The 21101-nt window shown below is 48.4% G+C and overlaps 1 protein-coding gene across 1 annotated transcript in view; it reads left to right on the forward strand.

The window, feature by feature from the left end:
* PTGIS (prostaglandin I2 synthase) overlaps positions 1-17368 on the forward strand; it is a 45155-nt gene extending 27787 nt beyond the window's left edge. Inside the window, exons 6-9 of the mRNA XM_032142680.2 lie at positions 8035-8203; positions 9167-9348; positions 10611-10762; positions 13717-17368. Of these exons, the coding sequence (XP_031998571.2) occupies positions 8035-8203; positions 9167-9348; positions 10611-10762; positions 13717-13861 (648 nt within the window). The 3' untranslated portion in view covers positions 13862-17368. The remainder of the gene's footprint in view (positions 1-8034; positions 8204-9166; positions 9349-10610; positions 10763-13716) is intronic.
* Positions 17369-21101: the final 3733 nt, after the last annotated feature.

Below are 21101 nucleotides of genomic sequence, written 5' to 3' on the forward strand. Positions count from 1 at the left end.
TTTGGGGGGTCAGGGGACAGGGGGCAGAGAGTCAAAGAAACATATACAAGGCGATTTTAGATGATGATATGTACAGTATAAAACAGGGCTGTGAATAGAGAGACTTTCGGGTCTGCTCTAGCTGGGGTTGTCAGGGAGGCCTCCCTGAGATATTTGAAATGAGCCCTGGATGATAAGAAAGCTGGATTCAGAGACTTGGAGAAGATGTGGGGATAGAAGTTTCCAAATAAGGGAAACAGGCCCTGGGGTTGGATCATGCAGAGTAGAGTTGGATCACACAGCTGAAGCAGAGTGAGGGAGGGGGCGTGAGACCGAGGGAAGAGGTCACTGAGGGCCTTGTGGGGCCTCACAAATGAGGACTTGGGATTTTTCTCTGGGTGAGATGGAGGCCTAGGAGAGTTCTGAGCAGAGGAGGGACAGGATCTTGGGGGCAAAAGGAGGGAACTGTGGTGGCAGGGTCAGGTGGTGGCCATGGAGGTGATGAGGAGGTGGGTAGATTTTGGAAATTTCAGGAAGACAGAGCCAGTGGACTTGGTCATGGACCAGATATTGGAGTGAGAGAAAGAGGGCAGCCTTCGATGCTGCACGGCTCCAGGCCTGGTTCCTGCCCTCTCTCCTGATCCCCAAGCCCCATCTTTCTCTTGGCCCCACTTCGACAGTGACAGTTGCACAGGCTGACATTTCTGGGTAATTCCTCTCCCATCGACTTGCAGCTTATTTTTAGTTTCCTCAGAGCCATTAACTGTCCTTGCAGGCAGAGACTGGCAAGGGGTGGGGGCTGGGATTAATTGGCAGTTGTCCTCCACATCAGTGCCTAATAACATATTTATGTGCAGAGATGACTTGGAGCTCCAAAGTGTCTCCAGAACCCTTGTGGAAATGACCTGCGTCAGCAAAACTGGATGCTGGCCGAGGGGTTTGAGTGGCAGAAAGTCCAGGGAACAGCCTTTGGCAGGGCCAGGAGAGCTGGGCGGGAGCTGGGGACAAGATGTCCTCTGAGGTTGAGTCGTTGACAGCGTCCAGAATTCAGGCAGGTGGGAAAACTTTTCAAGAGCCTTTTGGGAGCGGAGCCAAGAGGGTACTTGGCCTAGGAGTTTCTGGCACAGGCTCTGTGACCTCCCAGCCTGGATTTGAACCCTGACTTTGACACTTCCTGGCAAGTCGGTCACTTAACCTCTGAGCACCTCGGTTTACTCATCTGTAAAATGGAGATGGTAGCACCCTCTTCAAGACATGGTTGTGAAGATGAAAGGAGGCAGGAATACATGTGCAATTTTGTAACTGTGCCTTGCAGATAACAAGTGCTCAAGAAACATCTTCAACAAATATTTAGAGCACCTACAGTGTGCCAGGCCCCATTCTAGAAGCTGGGGATAGAGCGGTGAGCAAAACAGACAAAAATCCCTCTGCTTAGGGAGCTGGCATTCTGGTGGGAGAAGATAGACAATTAATAAACACATAAGCTGTCATCACAGTGCTTTGGGAGGTTAGAGAGGGACATCGTTTGAGGCCCGGAGTTCAAGACCAGCCTGGGCAACATAGCAAGACCCCATCTCTACACAAAATACCTTATTTTTTTGTAGAAAAGCCAGGCGTGGTGGTGCACACCTGTAGTCCCAGCTACTTGGGAGGCTGAGGCAGGAGCATTGCTTGAGCCTAGGAGGTCAAGGCTGCAATGAGCCATGATTGTGCCACTGCACTCCAGCTTGGGTGACATAGTGAGACCCTATCTCAAAAATAAATAAATAAATAAACAAACAAGTAAGCATCTAAAATGTATTAGAGGTCAGGTGCAGTGGCTCACGCCTGTAATCCCAGCACTTTGAGAGGCCAAGGTGGGCAGATAACTTGAGATCAGGAGTTTGAGACCGGCCTGGCCAATATGGTGAAACCCTGACTCTACTAAAAATACAAAAATTAGCCAGTCATGGTGGCACAGGCCCGTAATCCCAGCTACTCGGGAGGCTGAGGCATGAGAATCACTTGAACCGGGGAGGTGGAGGTTGCAGTGAGCCAAGATGGCACCACTGCACTCCAGCCTGGGCGACAGAGTGAGACTCCATCTCAAAAAAAAAAAAGAAAAAAAAAGTATTAGAAGGAATGTGTTCTGTGGAGAAGAGATGCAGCAAGAAGGCAGGCCCAGGAAGGCCTCACTGAAAGGTGACATCTGAGCAGAGACTGCAGGAAGTGAGGGATGAACCATGTAAATATACAGAGTGAAGGCTCCCAGTCGGGGAGCAGCAAGTGCAAAGGCCCTGAGGCAGGACTGAGGGTGACATGGTGGGGAGGCAGAGCTGCCAGACCACACAGGTCCCTGTAGGCCGTGGGGAGGGCTTTGGCTTTTACTTTGAGTGAGACAGGTGCCTGCTGAGGGCTCCGAGCAGGGGAAAGGCCTGGCCTGTCTTATTCTTTAGAGGGATCATTCTGGCTGCAGCGCTGACAAGAGAGTGTAGGGGGTGGGGAAGTAGAGGCAGGGAGAGCAGAGAGGAGGCCATTGCAGGATCCAGGCAAGAGAGGATGCTGCTGGGCCAGGGTCGGGTGGGGGGTGGTTAGATTCTGAACATATTCCAAAGTAAAGCCAACAGGATCTGCTGTTGGATGGGACCTTGGGGGAGGCCATCAAGGATGACTCCAGATTTGGGCCTGAGTGACAGGAGGAATGGCAGAGCCATGGGCAGATGAAGAAGATGGCGGGAGGAGGAAGTTTCAGGGAGAAGATCGGGGGTTGAGCTTTGGGTATGTTGAATTTGAGATGAAGATGGGGGAGTGGACACCTGGAGAAGAGAGTCTGGAGTTCAAGTTTGAGGTCCAGGCTTGGGAGTTGTCAGCATAGAGGAGTTTAAATCCTCAGGACTGGAGAAGATAATGCGGGCGAGAGTGGGTGAAGAAGGGGGCGTCCCTGGGGCTCTCCAATGGTGGGAAAGGTGAGGAGGAGGGGCCAGGAAGGTGGGGGGAGAGCCGGGAGTGGGAAGCTGGGTCAGATGCTGCAGAGAGGCTGAAAAATGGTAGCTGTGATTGCTGCTGTCAGGTCGGAGATGATGAGTCAGGAATAATAATCTCAAAAGATACTGAGCACTTACCCTGGGCCAAGCATCCTGTTGAGCACTTTGCAAACACCATCGCATAGGATCCTCACAACAGCTTCATGAATCCAGAACCCCTGAACCTGGAACCCAGAGTGATGGAAGGTTCAGTGGGAGGCTCAGGCATCCAGGGAGGACCCTGTGGGCCAAGACCTGAGGTCCAGGCAAGGGGAAGAGGAGGCTCTAAGGGAAGGTGGGGTGGGTGGGGTGGTGTGGGGCAGACGGAGGAGAGTTTCCAAACACAGGTCAGGCTTCCCTCCCAGCTCTGAGCCCATTGGTGCTGGTAATGCCAGGACTGAAACCATTGATTGTCATGATATCCCTCAGCCCCATCCATCACATCTGATCCTTCTCTTTCTTCCCCATATCTGGCTTGGCCTTCACCCCATCACATCCTCAGCAGCCACAGCCACACATCCCTGGAAACTCCTGGGTGGTCCTGAGAGGTAGGGGAGGGGGCCACGGGAGCTGCTGGGCCTGCAGATAGCTCTGCCGAGATAGTTACCATCGAGAAGAATCCTTGAGGCATTTGACAATGGAGTAGAAAGCAAAACCACAGTATTGAGAGTCAGACAGACTCGGGTGGAATCTCAGCTCTGTCACTAAACTAGTTATGTGACCTCAAGCAAGTCACTTTTCTGGGCTTCAGTTTCACCATCTGTAAAGAGGGTTGGTTTTTGTTTTTGTTTTTTGTCTTCAGTAGTTTAATCTGGAAATAATTTTAGATTATAAAAGAGTTGCAAAGATAGTACAGGAGTTCCCAAATACCCTTCACCCAGCTTTCCCTAATGTTACATAACCACAATACATTCATCAAGACTAAGAAATTAGCACTGGGACATTGCTAGTAACTAAAGTCCATACTTTATTCACATTGCCCCAGTTTTTCTACTAATATCGTTTTCCAGGAGCCAATCCACAATCCCACATTGCACGTAGGGCTTTTGTTTGTTTGTTTTAAATAGACTCTATTTTTACAGCAGGTTTAGTTTCACAACAAAATTGAAGGAAAGGTGCAGGGATCTCCCTTAGCCCCCTTCTCCCAATGCCTCGCCTCTCCATCGCCAGTGTCCCTCAGCAGAGTGGCACATTTGTTACAATTTATGACCTACACTAACACATCATTATCACACTTGGGATATTCTTTTATTCCGTTGGATTCATCTAAATCATAAAAATTAAAAGAAACACAATCTGTGACCCCCATTCCTCAGGTCTCCCTTCTTCTGCCGGGCTGCATCCTCAGAGGGTCTCCCCTGGGGGATGGCTACAATGGCCTCCAGCAGCTCCAGGCAATTTAGCAATCCCGTGGAGGAGGACTTCCCTTCCCCTAAATTCTAGCACAGCTCCCAAGCCTGATACTCACTGGCCCAGCCCATGTCACATGCCCCACTCTGCGTGAATCACTCAGTGCCTCCGCCTGGATCCCACGCCCACACTTGAAGTCTGAAGGATGGGTCAGTCCTGGATGACCCACACGGACTTAGATTTAAGAGGAGGTGGTTCTACGAAGGAAAGTGGGGTGTTGTTACCCACAGACAAGGAAGTGGATGCAGGCGGGAGCGGGCAGCGGAAGTCCCCCACTTCCACTGATGGGCCATGTGGTCAGGAGGCAACAAGAAGGGGCACGCGAATCGCTAAGGGTGTGGTCTGACCCGCAGTTAGTGCCTCCCAGAGGTCAGCCACCACCATTCACAGGAAAGCTATAACAGCGGGTGGCACTGCTGGGTCATGGCCTTTGGCTGCAGTAGGAGGGAATGAGGACAAACAAGAAGTGTCTTCCTGAGTAAACGGAGGCAAGGCTCCATGGGTGAAAGCTCAAATTCCAGGGTGGCAAATTCAGGATCTCTTATGGTTGTGTGCACACACACACACACACTCACACACACTCACACTCACATCTATGCAGTTGGGTAGAAGGAGGTCTTGGTCACCTCCCTAACTTGCCACAGCTTTTTCCTGCAGGCAGAGATAGCCAAGCGCCCATGTGTTCCACTCCTGCTTGGTAATTAATGAGCGGTGGCCCCCATCTAACCATCTGGGCCAGATAAAATGGCCTTGGCGCTGAGCTAAGCCAGTGTTGAATTATTTATCACCCGCATTTGCCTGGCTATTTAAGTGATGGACAGCAAGTGACCTTGCTGTGTCAGCTGGACCTGAGGTGCTGGCGGAACTCTCAGAAAGGGCCGGAGGCCCCCCCTACTTGTTTTCAAATCTAGGGGAGGGGCCAATGGGGGAGGGGTAACCACTTCTGAGCACCTACTGTGGGCTCAGCACTTGTGGGATTGCTTGCATTCAGCCTCACTGGACCCTTGCGGCCACCCAAGAGGTGGCAATGTTACCCCCAGTGTTGAGACCCAAAGGGGGACGTGACTTGTCCACAGTCACAGAAAGTGGGGAGCTGGGATTTGAACCCACCTCTACCTGGTCTCAGTCCAGGGATCTTCCAGCCCACCTCCCAGGCTGTCTTGGAGCTCGACTTCTAATCCAAAGGGACACAGATGTTTATTTGACAAATATCAGTGAGCCTCCACTATATGCTGGGCAGTGGGTAGTGACCAGGGAGTACTTCGTTTTCCTTTTCAGTAAAAGGCCTAATAATGGCACCTGTGTGATGGAAGTATTGAGCAGAGGAGTGTGGTGCCTCCTGGCCTCATGGCCTCACGGGCACTAAAGAGGAAGGCAAAATCTATCTCACCATCATTGATGCTATGGTGCATTTCTTTCCAGCCTTTCCCCGTAGGATTTTCTTCTGTGGTTAAGATCATGCAGCTGTTTTAATCTAACCTTCTATTTGGTTTAATATTGTAACATGAGCATTTCTCATGACAGTGTACATCACTATAGAAATCATTTGGATACAGCCTGGGAAACACAGTGAGACCTCATCTTTCAAAAATAGAAAGATTAGCCGGGCATGGTGGTGCATGCTTGTATCATCAGCTACTTGGGAGGCTGAGGTAGGAGGATCATTTGAGCCCAGGAGGTGGAGGTTGCAGTGAGCCACGATCACGCCACTGCACTCCAGCCTGGGTGGCTTCTGTTTCACTTAAAATTAGTGTGTCCATTAAAAAATTTGCAACAGTTTAAAAGGGTATTTGCAAGGAAAGTCAGCCTCCTTCCTCCCTATCCTCTTGTCTTCCCAGCTTCTATCCCAAGGTAACCTCAGTTACCCGTTTCTGGTGTCTCTTAGAGATGGTCTATGCTTCTTTGGGAGGCTGTGGCAGGAGGACTGCTTGAGGCCAGGAGTTTGAGATCAGCCTGGGAAACATAGGGAGACCCCCATCTCTACCAAAAAAAAAAAAAAAAACCTAGCTAGGTAGCACGTGCCTGTGGCCCCAGCTCCTTGGGAGGCTAAGGCAGAAGGATCACTTGAGCCTAGGAGGTCAAGGCTGCAGTGAACTACGATTGTGCCACTGCATTCCACCCTGGGTGACAGAGCAAAACCCTGTCTCAAAAAAAAAGAGAGGGTCTGTACTTCTTCATGTATATTTCTCTTTAAACAAACACACAAACGGCAGCATGCTGAGCCACCACCCTGCACCTTGCTGTTTGCATGCTTCTGTGTGTCTTGGCTACAGTCCCACATCAGTACACACAGAGCCAGCTTCTTTTTAATGACTTCCTGCATCATCATCCAATGGATGGATCTTCATTTATCTCATTGATCTCCTATTGATAGACATGGAGGTTGTTTCCAGCGTTTTTCAATTACATGAGCACTGCAATAATTATCTTTGTGCATATGTCCTTTTGCCCATGTGCAATTATGTCTGTAATGAAATTAGTGGGTAAACATGATATTTAATGATGATTTAATATTCCATTATTATGATTGAATAGGATAGTCACGGCAGACAAAAACCTTCCCCCAAATTGAGATTAGTCGGTATTCTTCCCATATCTGGATCACTAAAGGGTGCCATATACACATTTTAGCCACATACCAAAGAGCTGAGGCTAAAATGTGTATGAAAATGTTCAGCTAAGACTGAAACCTTGAAGCAAGAAATTCCACTCATTTTCCTAAGTGTTTATCTATTGGGAAGTTTAAATAATTTTTATTCATAGCTTTCAGTCATCAATGATGATTGCGGCTTTGTTTTATACGTACACAACACACACACATTTATTCTTCAAATGACTGATAGAATTTTAAGATACAAAGCATATAGGGAACTTTTTGCATCCCAGACTACATCAAGAATGATTATATTTGGAAGCAAATCCTTAGATATTGCACCAGTTAGCTATTGTTGCATAACAAACATCCACAACAACTCAGTGGCATACACCCATCAGCATTTATTTAACTCACGGGTCTGTGGGTCTGGCTCAGTGGAGCAGCTCAGCTCTGTCCATGAGTCTCTCATCCTCCTCTTGGGATCAGTGGGCTTGCCGAGCAAGTGGAAACACAGTCTCTCGCGGCTTAGGCATAGAGTGGCTGTTCCTTCAATTCCACCTCATTCTATTGGCGAAAGCAAGTCCATGGCTGAGCATAAATTCAAAGGGCAGGGGAAATACACTCTGGCTCTTGAATAGGACGAACAGCAAGTTCACATGGTAAGGAGTGTGGATTCTGGGATTGGTGAAGAATTGGGGCCAACAATGTGATCATTCTCAGATGTGAACAGTCTTAACTGATACATCCTGTTCCTATTACTGACACTGTTTTGCTGATTAGCTATAAAGATTACCTGTGTGACCTAGGATTAGTGACTTTGCACACAGTCAGGGATGCCACGAGTGGCTTTGAAATAGGTATTTTGGGCCACAGAGCAGTTTTGGCCATGTCCTGAGGCTGGAGATAGACACTGGTCATGCCCGGGTGTTTGGCAGCAGTGGGAGCCCAGACCTACTGGCCCCTCTGTCTTGGCCTGAGCCATGTCCCCGGCAGAGATGAGTCAGCTCTACCCTCATAATGGCATAACAGGGGCCCTTCTCCTTGCAGGGGAATATGGGTCCCGCTGCCTTCTGGCTCCTGCTCTTCCTTCTCAAGAATCCTGAAGCCCTGGCTGCTGTCCGCGGAGAGCTCGAGAGTATCCTTTGGCAAGCAGAGCAGCCTGTCTCGCAAATGACCACCCTCCCACAGAAGGTTCTAGACAGCACACCTGTGCTCGGTGAGATGGTCAGACCCTCCAAGATAGCCCCTAAGACTGCATCATCATGGACCTCCAAAGCCCTCCCCAACATGGGCTCCTGTCTTCCAGGGTCCATCAGTGTCCTCCAACCTGGGGTCTCCCTGAGCCTCCTATCTTCACACACCTGGCATCTCCATACTGCAGTCTCAGCTAGGGGTCAAGTGACAGAAAATCTAATTTCAATTGACTGAGGTGAAAAGGTACTTTAAGACATGTCACTAAAAAGCCCAGAGGACTGGCTTCAGGCACAGGTGGATCCAGGCACTTTAACAATGTCATCAGGACTACTCAGTTCCTCTCCACCTCTCAGCCCTGTTTCCCACTGGGTTGGCTCCAGTCTCAGGCTGGCAGTAGCTGTTGGCAGCTCAAGGCTGACTTCCTTCTGGCTCTGTGAGACTCTGTATTTCTTACAATGTTCTCACCAAGAGTCCCAAGACTGTGTCTCATTGGCTTTCTTTGGGTCATGTGTCCATACTGAACCAATCACAGGGCTCAGAGGGATGCTCTGATTGGCCAGTCACAGCCCCATCCCAGGAGTTGAGCATAGAATCAGCAGTCTAACCCCTGAGAATGAGAAAGGGGTGGACCCTAGAGGAAAATCAGGGGCCCATTTCCAGAAGAGAAATATATGCCGGGCAGGCAGGAACAGAGATTGATGGCCCTACTCTCTCCCCAGCCTTCTGATATCTCCCTAGCTCCCACCTTCCCTCACAACTTCTCTGGGGGTCCTACGTGGATACCCTCATGTTCAAGGGTCTCTGAGGGACCACAGAGACCACATGTCATCATGTGTCCTTTTTCACCTTGTTGTGTGACTGTGTGGGCGAGGCAGGCACCCTCTCTGAGCCTCTTCATCTTCCTCTGTAAAATAAGAGCTGTGGTTGGCATATGAGCAGGTGAAGGGATAGCCTGCTGACCCTTCCTTGCGCCTGCCCCATGCAGACAGCGTGCTGAGTGAAAGCCTCAGGCTTACAGCTGCCCCCTTCATCACCCGCGAGGTTGTGGTGGACCTGGCCATGCCCATGGCAGATGGGCGAGAATTCAACCTACGACGTGGTGACCGCCTCCTCCTCTTCCCCTTCCTGAGCCCCCAGAGAGACCCAGAAATCTACACAGACCCAGAGGTAAATGGCAAGGGCGCCTGGTCATATGGAGTCTGTGGGAGAAAAATCAGTGACTTTGGGATGAGCCAGATCTGAGTGCATTCACCTATCCATTCATCCATCCACAAACTCACCCATCCATCCATTAATCTATCCATCCACCCATGCATCCATGCATGCATCCATCCATCCATCCATCCATCCACACACTCACCCATCTACCCATGCATTAATTTATCCATCCACCCATCCACCCATCCATCCATCCATCCACCCACCAAGCTACCCTTTCATCCACCCACCTACCCATGAATCCATCCATCTATCCACCCATCTATCCATCCATCTGTCCATTCATCCATCTACTCATTTATCCATCCACCCACCCATTTATCTACCCACTCACTCCTATGTCTGTCCACCCATTCTTCTACTTATCCACCCATTCTTCTACTTATCCACCCATCCATCCATCTATCCACCCATCTACTCATCCATCCATCCATTTGTCCATTCATCCATTTATTCATCCATTCACCCATCCACCCATCAATCTACGCATTCATTCACCCATCTACCCATCCATCCATCCACCCCATCTACCCATCCACCCATCCATCCATCCATCCATCCATCCATTCATCCATCTTTCCATCTCTTAGTCTATCCACTGGTTCATTCACCTATCCTTCCACCCATCTTTCAGTCAGCAGCTACTCCATGCCAAGCTCTGTGCTCAGGTACAACCCTTGGCTTACCACTGTGCAGTGTAACCAAAGGAAACTGGCATTTTCTTTTTAAAAAATATTTTAATTTCTTTTATTTTACATTACAAAAGTAATATATATCATAGAGTATAAAGAAATACAGAGAAATATATACTTAAATGTAAAAAATTATATATTTCCTTTCTTCTCCAGTTCTACAGAGTTCTCTAACCACGGTTTGGACTGTGCCTTGTGAATTGTTTTCATGGTTTTACAGGCATACACACAACACATTCACACGCCATGAAAAGATTGGTGTGTGTATAGGATCATACAATATATACTATTCTGAAACTTGCTTTTTTCACTCAACAACCAATTGTAGAAATTCTTTCCATGTCAGTACACACAAACCTTTTGCCATAATTTTTTAACCAATCCCCTATCAATTGACCTGTATATGGTTCCAGTTTTTCCCTCTTACAAACATGACTGTCATGAACATTCTCATACATTTTTCTTGGTGTCGGCTTGTTCTGGGAATGGGGTCAGAAAAGGACCTTCCTCCTATTTCAGGTATTTAAATACAACCGATTCCTGAACCCTGACGGATCAGAGAAGAAAGACTTTTACAAGGATGGAAAACGGCTGAAGAATTACAATATGCCCTGGGGGGCGGGGCACAATCACTGCCTGGGGAGGAGTTACGCCATCAACAGCATCAAACAGTAAGTGGCGGCCAGGATGGGGCCAGGGTGGCTCCTGATCCCCTGGTTGGCATGCGCCCTTCTCTCCTGGAACTGAGGGCTCAGCCAGGAGAATGGTTTGGCAGAGGCTCCACATGGATAGGCCGTGAGCCATCTCTTATTTGTGGTTTTACAACTATGTGCTTTTAAAAATCAGGAGAGCTCATGTAAAAAAGCCAGATTTCGGATTTCTTTCGAAATAATCAGATCTGGCAGCAGGTTCTTCCCTCCAAGACTGGTGTCCAGATTCCAAATACTGGACATTCCTTTCAGCTGACCATAGCTGTCCGTCTGCAGCTGCTGCTGCATGTTCAGAACTTCGTGTCAGGAACTGGCGGAACTTCACTGTTCCTACTTGGTTATTTTAATGCCTGTGGGGCCGAGAGCCTCATAAATTATCTCCTTTGAACCCCAGGAGCTTTGGCCACCAGGATCACAAACAGATTGGACCAGGGGTTATGACATCTGCCCTGTCCTCCTGTCCAGCCCCTGTGCAATCATAAGCTGGATTACCTTCTGAGCCTCTGTTTCCTCAACTGTAAAATGAGGGTTCTGATTATAACTACACCCCAGGAGTGTCAGGATAAATGAATTGGATCTTTCTAAGTTCTTAACCCACTGCCTGGCTCATTGCAGGCATTTGAAAAATGTTAATTATTGTAATAATTATTAATATCATTATTGTGCGTGCATTATGCTAAGTGAGTGGGCACGTTACATAAACCTTTGGCCTCAGTTTCCTCAAGAAAACAGAGTCGATTATGAACATAATACAGCTCATATGCATTCCTTAAAATCACCTTGCTGTATGAAATCATGCAACAAAAACTGCAGGGATTTCACGTCTGTAATCCCAGCACTTTGGGAGGCCGAGGTGGGCAGATCATTTGAGGCCAGGAGTTTGAGACCAGCCTAGCCAACATGGTGAAACCCCGTCTCTACTAAAAATACAAAAATTGGCCGGGTGTGGTGGAGCGTGCCTGTAATCCCAACTACTCAGGAGGCTGAGGCAGGAGAATCTCTTGAACCCAGGAGGCGGAGATTGCAGTGAGCCAAGATCACGCCGTTGCACTCCAGCCTGGGCGACAGAGTGAGACTCTGTCTCAAAAAAAAAAAAAAAAGAAAGAAAGAAAGAAAGAAAAAACTGCACGGATTGAGGGAAAAGAGGGACTGGGGCCCAACACTCAAAAACCTCATCAGTGACATAATAAAAAAAAAAAGAGAGAAGAACCCAGTAAAAAATGGTAGTAAAGTTTTATACATGTTACATGGCTAAGAACTATGTAAATGCTGTAATAAATGTGGCTGTAGATCGATGCTTAGTTGTGTGCATGTGTATGTTTTATGGATTTCTGCACAGCCAGGTTCAGCTGGGTGCAGTTTTTTGTATTCACTTCATGTTTCTCACAAGTGAAATTGCACATGAGCAAATGTGAAATTTGCATTATATTCAAATGGTGCCCTAATACATCAATCCTATTGGAACAAATTCACCTGTTCAAAACAAGTGTTAGAGCAGAACGACTGGCATTCCTACCTCATCAAGTTTTTGGACAGATAAAAAGAGATAGCGGATACTAAATGCTTAGATGGTGCCTAGCGCACAGTGTTCCAATAAATTAGCTAATTTGTTGTTATTTTTATCTCACTGAATTGTCATGACAACCCTGCTGGTCCATCTACAACTGAGTCTAGACAGGTCAGACCATCTGCCGTGTTCCCAGGAAGTGGAGGTGCAGGAGTTCAAATCCAGGGGTGGGCACAAAACCGCCATCCCATAGAAATTCACCCTCTAGTTTCCCACAGCCTCAGAGCTGGAATAGACTCAACCTGCCTTTCCCCTCTTTGACCAGATGGGAGAACTGAGACCCAGAGTGGGAAAGAACTTGGCGAGGGCCACATTCCCATAAGCGGCACAGCGCAGATCTGTCCAGCGTGTTAACTCCCCTCTCTCCTCATCTGCCCTCTTCTTCACTCCTTCAGTGAGACAAAAGAATCCTCACCATGCGCTCAGTCCTGCATCGGGCACCTGGGTTGGGGTAGGGAATAGTGGTGGGAAAAGAGTCATACGATATTCTCCCGACCCTTACGAACATGGGCATTGGTAAGATGAGGCAGGGAGGCAGCAACCGTTGACATCCCCCGTAGGGCTGGCTCCACATTTATGGGGGCACTGATTACATCATAGCATGGCAGCTTCGAATATTTATTGTGACACTTTTCCCAGAAGATGGCAGTAGAGAGTGCTTGTTCTTGCAAAGTTGGTCTGTTGAGGACAATTTTCTCAGAGACAGCAGTAAAATGTCTTGAGAGAGCGATGCCTGTTTCTAATCTCGCAAAGACACCTAAGGGTTAGCAGCAGCCCTGGCCAAGATAGACAGTGAGGGTTCCAGGAGTTTGGAAAAAGGTGGGGAAGGGTGTGGGCTGGAGGATCCACAGAAGTCACCGTATTAATCAGCACAGGCTCAGCTCTGCACCTGCCGAGTCTCAGTGGCTTTTAGCAGCAGAGGTGTAGTTCCACTCACATGGTATCAGCTGTGGGTTTGGACGGCTTCTCCACTCTGTGCACAGACTCGGGCCAGGCTCTTTCCCTCTTTCGGCTCCACCATCTCAATGTGAAGCCTGCATGGCTGCCAGGCAGGAGGGACAGCTGGAGAGCCACACACTGGCTCGTGAATGCTTTGACACAGGAGTGACACAGGCCACTTCTGCACACAGCCCATTCGCCAGAACTCATCCACGGGCCTGCCTAACCTTACAGGGGGCTGGCAAATGTGGTGAGCAGCAAATGCGTTTGTTCTACTTCCTCACTCCTCTCCTCATTTTCCTCAAAGTTGGAGTCAGACTTAGGAGGCAGCCATGGCTCCCCTGCCTTGTTCCCGATAACCCCCTGCCCTACTCCTCTCCTTCACACCTTCCATGCCATCTCTCTGCAGATTTGTGTTCCTCGTGCTGGTGCACTTGGACCTGGAGCTGATCAACGCAGATGTGGAGATCCCTGAGTTTGACCTCAGCAGGTATGGCTTCGGTCTGATGCAGCCGGAACACGACGTGCCCATCCGCTACCGCATCCGCCCATGACACAGGGAGCAGATGGATCCACGTGCTCGCCTCTGCCCAGCCTGCCCCAGCCTCCCAGCTTTCTGTGTGCACAGTTGGCCTGGGTGCATGTGCTAGCATTACCACTTCCCGGCTTTTCTCCCAGAAGGCTGGGTCCAGGGGAGGGAAAAGCTAAGAGGATGAACAAAGAAAAGACATTGAAAGCTCTATGGATTATCCACTGCAAAATTTTCTTTCCAAAATCAGGCTTTGTCTGCTCCCAACTCACCTCGTTCCTCTCACCTCGTGATATCCACAAACGCTATTCAGATAAGGCAGAACTAAGAGTCTTCACTGCTCTGCCCCCAACTCTCGGAGGCATCACCTTCCCAGTTCTTATGAGCTAGCATGGGCCGGGCCTTATCCAGTCAAAGCGGATGCTGGCCACAGAAAGGCCACTCAAGACCTAGCAGTGTGTCCATTGATGTCATTCAGCAGTCAGTCCCCCAATAATCCTTAAACCAGCTAAAACCAAAGGAGTGCCTTAGAAGATCTGCTTCTCTGGGGCCCCATTTGCCGGATTGCCCCATTGCTCACAGTACTTGAGAAAATGCAGGAGAGCTTCCCCCAAGGCTGATGCGTTCCCGGTGCAGAACAGGGGCACCCTCCAAACACTGGGCTCTGAGGAGTGGAGTTCTCTGTTCTAGAGTGACAGGCACCAGATGGGGATGGGCTTTCTCAGTGTCAGCACTCAGATAGGGAACTAAGGAAGACACAGCCCAGACAAGATGGCTGGAAGGAGCCAGCCAGGACTCCTTAAACTGGTCAAGCCAAAAAAGAAGGTGCCAATTTCATGCATTCTAGTGCAGAAGCCCCAACTGTGGTCACAATCCAGTCTGCAGACGTGTTTTGTTTGGACTGCACTTAAAAAAAATGCCTTAGTTGTTATCATCTTTGGGAGAGTTCATTAAAAATGTCCAGCTTCTCTTGAAAACTTGGTATATCTGGCCACACTGGGCTCACATTCCCAAGGGTAACTCTTGGCCAGAGCTGAGTGGCAGCCGCCTCCCTCATGCAGGGCATGTGCTCTCGGCTTCATCAGGGTTCTGACCAGGTCTGCTTCTGCATTCACAGCGCCTCCTGGACCTGAAGGCATCTGAGTGTGAGACCCTGTTCTAACTCTTAGAAGTGACATTGTAAGAGGTGGTGGGGACCAGCTAATTGGTCCAACCCAACCTGAATGCACCACCCTTTGAACAAACGTATCAGTGATGAAAATTTGTCTTTGCCCCGGCTTGCCTGTAATCCCAGCACTTTGGGAGGCCGAGGTGGGCGGATCACTTGAGGTCGGGAGTTCAAGACCAGCCTGGCCAACGTGGCGAAACCCTGTCTCTACTAAACATACAAAAATTAGTCAGGTGTGGCGATGTGCGCCTGTAATCCCAGCTACTCAGGAGGCTGAGGCACCAGAATCGCTTGAACCCAGGAGGTGGAGGTTGCAGTGAGCTGAGACTGTGCCACGGCACTCCAGCCTGGGCGACAGAGCAAGACTCTGTCTCAATAAATAAATTAATTAAAATAAAAAACAGCTTAAAGAGAAAAATGGCCTGCAAACCTTTTTTATGATGCTATTTTTATTAATATAAGGTCCTGTTTATTGAGACCCTTTAAATGCCTGCGAGAGACCCTACAGACAGTATTTCTACTCCTCACGGCATCTCTGTGAAGAGGAGGGTTGTGCCCACTTCATAGATGAGAAAACTGAGAGGTGAGGTGACTTGCCTGGGGCCACATAGCTCATAAGCTGTAGAACTCTGCAGGCAGATTTACTGTCCCAGGAGCAAATGCTGGATGGGCAAATCCTGTTCTTTGGGCTCAAGGGGACTGGTGATGGGACAATTCTTTTCGACTTCAGAAGCTGACAGAGCCAGAGGCACCTAAACATGGGTACAACTTGTAAGACACATAATGAGGTCCCTCTAGCTTTAGCTGGAGGGAGAGAAAAGAACCCCAGTCCTCTGAATGTCCCAGAGGCTAGTCTCTTCTCAGAGCAGCACTGGGGTTTGGGGGCTTCCCTGGGCCTCAGCCTCCAGGCACCCCCAGGATTCCCAGAGAGACGCTGTGATTGGCAGGAGGCAGGATATCCCCAGGGAAACCCATCTTCACGCCTGGGTGACCCCCACTGCCGCCTCCTTCTTAACTCTGCGGGAAATCAGAGCTGGCAGCCTCCAGTGGGAGGACAGAGCCGGTTTCCGTGGCAACCCTCAGCTGCCTCATCGTGGCTGGGAAGGGAAGGAAGCAAGCCGGCAGAAATAGCTGTGGAAGGTCTTGCGCAGGCTGCAACCCTGGCGTGCTGGGGGAAAACCCTTATGACTCCCCCTTCCAAACCAGGCTGGGTTGTCACTGAGACTAGATTCTCACCTGCCTTCAAAGAAGGGCCAATTCTCTTTAAAGGTCGCACCTCCTTGGAACCACAGTCATTAGTGAATTACACTCAAGGAAAAGACATGCTCCCACCAGGCAGCTCCAGCTGTTACCTGAGATACTGAAGTGCAGCTCAGGAGACGATTATTTAAACCTGCCCTTGTTTTAATCGTTGTTTTTCTTTTTTTAAAAAAAAAGAAGCTATAAAGAAAAGAGGGAGAGATGAGTGGGTTAGCTACCTGCTACGCGCTAGTTAGGAAGTTACCTGGATGCCATTGTATTTCTTCATCCCTTGCTTAAGAATCAAAATTGCTGGACATATGTTAGGAATACTCTTTCTTTCTTTCTTTTTTTTTAAGCTCAGTAGCAAGAATGAAAAACTCTTTTTTTTTTTTGAGATGGAATCTTGCTCTGCCGCCCAGGCTAGAGTGCAGTGGCGCCATCTCGGCTCACTGCAAGCTCTGCCTCCCGGGTTCACACCATTCTCCTGCCTCAGCCTCCCAAGTAGCTGGGACTACAGGCGCCCGCCACCACACCTGGCTAATTTTTGTATTTTTAGTAGAGATGGGGTTTCTCCGTATTAGCCAGGATGGTCTCAATCTCCTGACCTCGTGATCTGCCCGCTTTGGCCTCCCAAAGTGCTGGGATTACAGGCGTGAGCCACCGTGCCCGGCCAAGAATAAAATACTCTTAAGTTGATCTAATGAAGTGTTTCCTTACCATTGTGATTATTTTTACTATTATTTGCTATATTTTAATATTGTTGTTTACTGAATATTCTCCTTTAAACAGACTCGCTTTTTAAACTTTGTTTTTAAAAGGAACTTCCCCCCCCTCCCCGCATTGCTGCCAATAGTGGATAACATGTATCACTCACTGCCAAAAATAGAAAGTGACTGTGAAAAATAAATTCATTGGGGAGGGGGCTCCATGCTGGTGTGGCCAAGGCTGAGAGCTCTCTCTTCTCTGTTACAAAACGAGATAAGCAAGTGTTAGCATTGCCTTAAGGCCACACTGGCATCTCCCTGACCTGCTCCAGGGACAGAAGGAGGAGTAAGTTTCTCATCACATCGGCTACCAGGACCATCTCCTCCCACCAGTGGCCCCCACTCACAGGGAGCTGGCAATGTCCTACCTGCCTGTTCTCCAGATGGAGAAACAGGCTCTGAGAGTTCACAGGTATTGCCCACAGTCATTGATTTTGATTATTAAAAAGAATAAACACAGTGTTTCCTGAGTAGCAGTGATTGTTATGCCTTGCTATTTTAATAAAGATTCTATTTTCATATAACATTGTCAAGTGGAAACATGCTGAAATCTATTAAACCATCTTTGTTTGTGGAACTGCCTCTGAGTGTGATTCTGATGGAGGGCATTGGCTGTGCCTGGAATGGTGAGGTAAGCTCTTGGGACAGGAGAGCACAGAGCATCTACTCTGTCCCTTGCTCTGGGCCCAGGCCTCTCACAGACAGAACTGAGTCACACTTTTACCCACCCTCCAAGGCATAGATGAGTATCCCCATTTTTACAGAGGAAGAAACTGAGGGTCAGAGAGGTGAAGTGGTTTGCCCAAGAACATGTGGCTAAGAAGTAGTAGACCTGGGATTCAAATGCAGGCCCCTCTGCTGCCTGAGACAGTGTGCTGGATCTTTCTTTCAGTGATCCTCCAGCTGGCAGCAGAGGGACTGGGTACCCATTAGAGCAGGGATCCACAACCCCTGGGCCACGGATCAGTACAGGTCCTTGACCTATTAGGAACTGGGCTCCCCAACAGGAGGTGAATGGCGAGTGAGTGAGCAAAGCTTCATCTATATTTACAGCCACTCCCCATCACTCACATTACCGCCTGAGCTCCACCTCCTGTCAAATCAGTGGCACCATTAGATTCTCACAGGAGGGCGAACCCTATTGTGAACTGCGCAGGCGAGGAATCTAGGTTTCACACTCCTTATGAGAATCTAATGCCTGGTCATCTATCACTGTCTCCCATCACTCCCAGATGGGACCATCTAGTTGCAGGAAAACAAGCTCAGGCCTCGCACTGATTCTACATTATGGTGAGTTGTATAATTATCTCACTATTTCAAACAATGTAACAATAATATAAATAAAGTGCACAATAAACGTAATGTACTTGAACCATCCTGAAACCATACCCCCGCCCCCACCCCTGGGTCAGTGGAAAAATTGTCTTCTATGAAATCAGTCCCTTGTGCCAAAAAGGTTGGGGACCGCTGCATTAGAGGATTTTGGGGCAGACCCTGGTAACAAGCAGACAACACAAAAGCTCTCTTTAAAATTCACTGGATGCTGTCCATCCTTCACCAGAATGCATGCATTCATATTAAAATAAAAAAGAAGGGGTAAAATGGATTAAATAAGCCTTGGGAGAAATAAAAAGGGAAATTTGTTTTTTTTCTTCTCTCAAATCTTTGTATAGAAATAATATCCCAGGGCAGATGTGCCTCACATCAGTTTCCTCATCTGTGAGGAGGTCATGGAGGCGCATCAGGTGGGATGGGATTTGGCAGTGAGTGACAGACTTCTCAAAGTAACATAGCAACATGTTATACATTAACATGCTTTCATTCAATACCACAGGCTTTTTTTTTTTTTTGAGATGGAGTCTTGCTCTGTCTCCCAGGCTGGAGTGCAGTGGTGCGATCTCAGCTCACTGCAACCTCCGCCTCCCGGGTTCAAGGGATTCTCCTACCTCAGCCTCCTGAGTAGCTGGGATTATGGGCATGTCCGCTACACTCAGCTAATTTTTGTATTTTTAGTGAAGACGGGGTTTCACCATGTTGGCCGGGCTGGTCTTGAATTCCTGACCTCAGGTGATCTGCCCACCTCGGCCTCCCAAAGTGCTGGGATTACAGGCATGAGCCACCATGCCTGGCCACATTTTTTTTTCTCTTTCAAGCAGATACAGGAGGCCAGAGGTGGTGTGACATCTCCACAATCATGAGGTCCCTCCTTTCTGGACCCTCTAGCATCTGTAACCAGTGGTTTCCACCTCAGGGGCCAATATGGCTGCTTGAGCTCCAGCCATTTTGTCCACATTCCACCCAGCAGGAAGGAGGGTGAAGCAAAGAAGAGAAAAACCCCTGCATTCATCCCATTGGTCAGAACTCAATCACATGACCACATCTTACTGGACAGACAGGAGGCTGGGAAATGTAGTCTTTCTCTTCAGGACATCAGTATGTGCCCTCGGAGGGGTACCATACCCCAGTTTGAGAAGTGCTGCGTTATGCTCTCTTGTTTACCAGTCATGGTCTGAACCACATGGCAGGCCAGAGGGACAGGGCTTGGCTTCCCTGAGCCACTGATCCAGCCTTTGTTATAGCCTGGGTCCTAGTGATCTGCAGCTCCAAGACTTTGGCCTTTCATACCCTTGTACCATTAAAGTCGACAGAAAGACCCAGTGTTTTATTTTGCCAGGTAAGGACGTTAAGAAATACATTACTCCTACTGTCAGCTTATGAAAGGATATTTTAATACCCCTAAAGCAGAAAGGTAGGTTTCATATTGAAATTAACACAACCACTCACTCAAAAGTCTATACTGAATAGCCCAAAAGGCAGAAACAACCCAGATGTCCACCAGCTGATAAATGGATAAGCAAAATGTGATGTATCCCCCATTCCAATGGAATAATATTTGTCAATAAAAAGGAATCAAGTACTGACATATGCTACAACACAAATGAGCCTTGAAAACATTATGCTAAGCGAAAGAAGCCAGTCACGAAAGGCCACTTATTATAGGACTGAATGTAGATGAAATGTCCAGAATAGGCAAATCTATAGAGACATGAAGTGGGCTAGTGGTTTCCAGGGATGGAGAAATAGGGAGTGACCACTAATGGAACCTACTAAAATGGATCACTGTGATTGTTGTGAAACTCTGTGAATGTACTAGTAAATGGGCAATTTTTTTTTTTTTTTTTGAGACAGGGGTCACACTCTGTCACCCAGGCTGGAGTGCAGTGGTGTGATTTCAGCTCACTGCAACCTCTGCCTCTCAGCCTCCAGCTATCCTTCCACCTCAGCCTCCTGAGTAGCTGGGACTACAGGCCTGAGCCACCATGCCTGCCTGACTAACTTTTGTTTTTGTGTATTTTTGTAGAGGAGGGTTTCGCCATGTTGCCCAGGCTGGTCTCAAACTCCTGGGCTCAAATGATCCTCCCTCCTCAGCCTCGCAAAGTGCTAGGATTATAGGTGTGAGCCACCTTCCCTGGCCATGTGGGCAAATTTTATGATATATGAATTATACCTCAAGAAAGCTGTTATGCACTTTTTAAGTAAATATTTTGAGCACCTCTCATTGTACCAGGTACTGTTCTAGACAACAGGACCCGGCAGTGAGTAACACAGACCAAAAAAATGATATATCCCTGTCTTCACGGCGCTGACATTCTCATGGGAGAAACCATAGGAAATGAGGCAAATAAGTAAAATATAAAGCAGTTCAAATGGAGATAAGTGCTTTGGAGAAGAATAAACGAGTCAGGAGATGGGAAGTGAGGTTTGAAAGAGAGTGGGCAGGAATGGCCTCCCTGGGGGAGCTTTGAACAGAAACTCAATGGAAATGAGAGGAACAAACCATTGGGGTATCTGAGGAAAGAATGTTCTGGAGAGACGCAATGGCAAATGTGAAGATGGGAAGCTCTGGGGAAGGTTCTAGGAGCAGGAGCGAGGCAGTGTGGCCAGCAGCCATGGAAGGATCTGGGTAGAGAAGGGCCATGGTTTAACTTATATTCTAGTAGGATCCATCTCACCGTGCATGCTGAGGGCTGGGAAGCTGGAGACCAGGGAGGAAGGGACTGCACTAGTCCAGGCAAGGTCTCCGCCCTCAT

The sequence above is a fragment of the Hylobates moloch genome, unplaced genomic scaffold, assembly GCF_009828535.3.
Source record: "Hylobates moloch isolate HMO894 unplaced genomic scaffold, HMol_V3 SCAFFOLD_21, whole genome shotgun sequence".
In the NCBI taxonomy this organism is placed as follows: Eukaryota; Metazoa; Chordata; class Mammalia; order Primates; family Hylobatidae; genus Hylobates; species Hylobates moloch.